The 4086-nt window shown below is 49.4% G+C and overlaps 1 protein-coding gene across 1 annotated transcript in view; it reads left to right on the top strand.

Moving 5' to 3' along the window:
• Positions 1–138: 138 nt before the first annotated feature.
• The window catches only part of KANK3 (KN motif and ankyrin repeat domains 3), a gene marked incomplete at its 5' end in the record, with an annotated part of 6768 nt that continues 2820 nt past the window's right edge, over positions 139–4086 (top strand). The window contains 3 exons of the mRNA XM_015416648.1: positions 139–281; positions 2758–2958; positions 3629–3727. Of these exons, the coding sequence (XP_015272134.1) occupies positions 139–281; positions 2758–2958; positions 3629–3727 (443 nt within the window). The remainder of the gene's footprint in view (positions 282–2757; positions 2959–3628; positions 3728–4086) is intronic.

Genomic DNA, 4086 nt, shown 5'->3' with positions numbered 1-4086 from the left:
GACTGGCTTTCGAGTGAGGGAAACCTTTAGAGAAGGCTTTCCAACCCCTTGCTGGTGGTGTAAGACAGGAGCAGGAGGGTTAGAAGAGAAAGGAAACAGAACCGGTCTCAATACCTTCATTTCTCTTCTTCCCTACAGGAGTCTGCAACGTCAACCACCAGAACAAAGCCGGCTACACTGCCCTCATGCTGGCTGCCTTGGCCGCTGTGGAGCGGGAAGAAGACATGGCTGTCGTCCAGAGACTCTTTGCCCTGGGCAATGTTAATGCGAAAGCCAGCCAAGTATGTTAGTGGGGTTGACGATTGCTCTTAGGTGGGGTGCCCCGACTTAGGTGGGGCTCGTGGGCACTCTGGGCTTCTCTACATTCTCATTTTCCACGCTTGTGTCCCTGTTGCTTGGGGGGGGTGTCTGTTTCACATGCGTTTAGCTCCCTCTAGTGATCGATTTGATATTACATTGCTTTACGTCTGGAATATCTCCCTGCAGATTTAAACTGCAGGTTTTTATGCCGGACATAATTCGACGTAGTAGGGAAGCAACCACTAGAGGGAGCAGAATATGCGTGGAACAGAAAATCCTCCCAAAGCAACAGGAGCACACAAGTGAGGGAAATTAAAATGCAGAAAAGTCACATGACACCTACTAAGTATCTTTAGAAGGGGGGGGTTGGGGCTTTTGTTTGTTTATTTATTTTATTGGTCTTGTGAATTGCCCACCCTGCAAACAGGCTCTGGGCGATGTACAACCTTGTGAACCATTTACAAATACAATTAATGCATAATTAAAAACGCCAACCGAAACAGTAAATTAAACCGATCCCAGATGGCAATACAATACTTTGCTTAGCAGTTGGCCAATGGGAGATCGGATTGCCTGTGCGGGTTTCTGAAAAATCGCTTCAGCTGCAGTTGCCGCCTGGACACGAGGGTCTTCACTGCATGACTGAAGGTGTATATAAGAAGATAGATTAGAATGACGTGTTCATTTTAAAAGGTCTCCTGGTAAGCAGAGCTTCTGCCTGAAACGGCGAAGTATTCCTATTACAGCAAGGGTGTCAAACATGTGGCCCAGGGGCCAAATCAGCCCCCCCCCCGAGGGCTTCTATCAGGCCCGCAGTGGAACTGGCTGTCTTCTGCTTCTTCTTCCAGTTCTGCTGCTGCTGCGTCATTGTAGGTTTGCAGCTTACAGATACACACCTGAACAGCATACTCAAGATTGCAACAGCACAGACATTTTGACGCAATAATTCAGAGCAAGAGGTGTCGGTTATCAGACACTGCTAAATAAACAAAATATTGCAAGAGCGCTACTGTTTTAAGCATGTTTTTATTTTAAGCAAAAAACCCCAAACCCTTCGTGTTTGGGTCCTTTATAAAGTTTATATCTCCGCGACCTGGCATTACATTTTATGACTCACTTGGCCCGGCCTGACAAGGCCTCATTTATGTCAGATCCGACCCTCATAACCAATGAGTTCGACACCCCAGGATTAGAATGACATGTTCATTTTAAAAGGTCTCCTGATAAGCAGAGCTTCGGCCCGAAACGTTGAAGCATTCTCACAGCTCAGTGATCCCAGCTTTAATGCCAGGTGCTCACAAAGTAGAATTTTTGCTCGCAAGACTCCGCAGCTTAGAGGGAGCATTGGTGGGGACCCCTGCTGTTAGGCAGCTGTCCTTTGGCTGCAAGGCTGTAGTTCAGGGGTGGCCAAACTGTGGCTCAGGCTCTTTTACACATATTGTGCGGCTCCCGGCAAGGCAACCGGGCAAGCTAAATATCATGAGAAACAGGGGTCATTTCGTAGAAAAAGAGGTGCAGGAGCTCATTAGCATAACTCATTTGCATATCCCACACACCCCTGCCATCACCGGAAGTGTGTCAGAAGGCAACACCCACCGCTCAGGCTCCACTGGACTCTTTTGGGTTGCTAGCTATTGGGGGGGGGGGGATGTGCAGACCTGTCCTCGCAGAGGAGGGAGAGCTTGTACCTGAATAAAACTTGGTCTTAAAGGTGCCACTGGACTGTTTTGGGCCGGGGGGCTGGGGGGGGGCTCTGCAACTTACCTGGCTGCTTCTTACTCTGACTGAGGGCTGCTGGGAGCAGGGGGAGGGGCTTGTTGCATGTGCCCGCCCCCTGGGCTCTTTCCTGCCGGAGCTCCGCTCCTGTGCGCTCCTGCAGGGAATGACCCCTGATTAGCAAACAAATTATCATTGGACAAATAACTATCGTTATCAATATCTGCGTTTACTGCTTGTTGTTATTATTTTTGGCAGTCTCATTTAATGTTAATAAAAAAGGAAATTTGCATATTTCCCAGTAAATCGTGTCATATTTGTTCATGTCTTGTGGAGGCCCGTAGCTACAGTAGGGCATCTCGCGGCCCGACTTACTGTCAAGGGCCCCCCCGACTTCCAATTTTTAATTTTATTTGTGGTGCTCCCTGGGGGATGTGGGGGTGTCTGTGTGGGGTGCCCCCCCCGAATGAAAAATCCTGGCAACAGGCCTGGTCTTGCAGCTCTCGAACATCTGACGTTTGTTCTGTGTGGCTCTTACGTTAATTTGGCCACCCTTGTGGTAGTTGGAGAAGCGAGTGTGGGGAGTCTTGCATATGCCCACAGGTAGCCTTGACTTTGCAAAGCAGGTGAAATGTTGTTTTGAGCTTCACCACATATCTTTTCATTGTAGGTTGTGGCTCAGAATCTAAAATGGATAGACCTTTTACCTAAAACGCATTCTCTGTTCTGTTTGGGCCCTAGGCAGGCCAGACGGCTCTTATGCTCGCCGTGAGCCACGGCAGGCAGGAGATGGTGGAGGCCCTGCTGGCTTGTGGAGCAGACATCAACCTCCAAGACGAGGAAGGCTCCACCGCCCTCATGTGCGCTTGCGAGCACGGGCGGGCGGGCACCGTGCGGCTTCTCTTGTCTCGGCCCACTTGCGATGCGTCCATCGTGGATAACGTAAGCTCCGCTTCCGTAGACATAGTAACTCTGTGCATGGCTGCACAGGAGTCGAAGGGAAGCCTTCGGTTCCATACAGCTTCCAAGGTTCTAGTCCTCACTGCCAGCATGGTGCAGTGGTTAATGTGCCTACCTCACAGTGTTATTGTGAAGATTAAACAGAGGAAAGAAGAATGATGTAATCTGCTATGAGTCACCATTGGAGGTGAAAGATAGGGTATAAGTAAATAAAAAGTAAATTTAAAAAATTCTTTTAAAAAATGCCATTTTGATACTGAGCTTGCTTCCAGTTTGGTGTAGTGGTTAGGAGCGTGGACTCTAATCTGGGAGGACCGGGTATGATCCCCCCACTCCTCCACATGCAGCTGCTGGTGTGACCTTGGGTCAGTCACAAGTTCTCTCAGAGCTGTTCTCTCAGGAGCAGTCCTCAAAAGCGCTCTCTCAGCCCCACCTACCTCACAGGGTGTCTGGTGTTGGAAAGGCAAGGGAGACTGTAAGCCACTCTGAGACTCCTTCAGGTAGTGAAGGGCAGGGTATAAACCCAATCTCCTCTTCTTCAGTGCACCGCCTAGCATTTGCTCAAAATGCCAGCTCCCAGATGCAAAAAGATGTAGATGGAACAGCAGCCTAGTCATAAGCCGGGCCTGATACTTATGTTCTGTTTCCACAGGATGGCAACGATGCCGTCTCCATAGCCCTGGAGGCGGGACACCGCGACATAGCAGCACTGATATCCACTCAGCTTACGCAATCAGCAGCTCAGTCACCTGTGAGTAAATCTCAATCCTGAGTTTCGTGCCGGAATCCAGTGCTTGAGGAACAAGCCACGGGGTCTCCCAGTGAACCTACAGTTGCCAACTCTGGGTTTGGCAACGCCTGGAGATTTGAGGGTGGAGCCTAGGAGAGTGGGGTTAAGGGGCGGGACTTTGATGGGGTAGAATGTCATGCAGTCCCCCTTCCAAAGCAGCCAGTGTTTTAAAATAAAGGATAAATAAGTGATTTATGTAGTCTGGAAATGGATTGTAATTTGATGTAGTGGTTTGTTTGGAGCCAGTTTGGTGTTGTGGTTAAGTGCGCAGACTCTAATTGGGGAGAACCGGGTTTGATTCCCCCCTCCTCCACTTTCAG

This window comes from Gekko japonicus, unplaced genomic scaffold (genome assembly GCF_001447785.1).
Source record: "Gekko japonicus isolate JY-2015 unplaced genomic scaffold, Gekko_japonicus_V1.1 scaffold6351, whole genome shotgun sequence".
NCBI lineage: Eukaryota > Metazoa > Chordata > Lepidosauria > Squamata > Gekkonidae > Gekko > Gekko japonicus.
The sequence above is the reverse complement of the archived record's forward strand: the minus strand, read 5'-3'. Positions and strand labels throughout refer to the sequence as shown.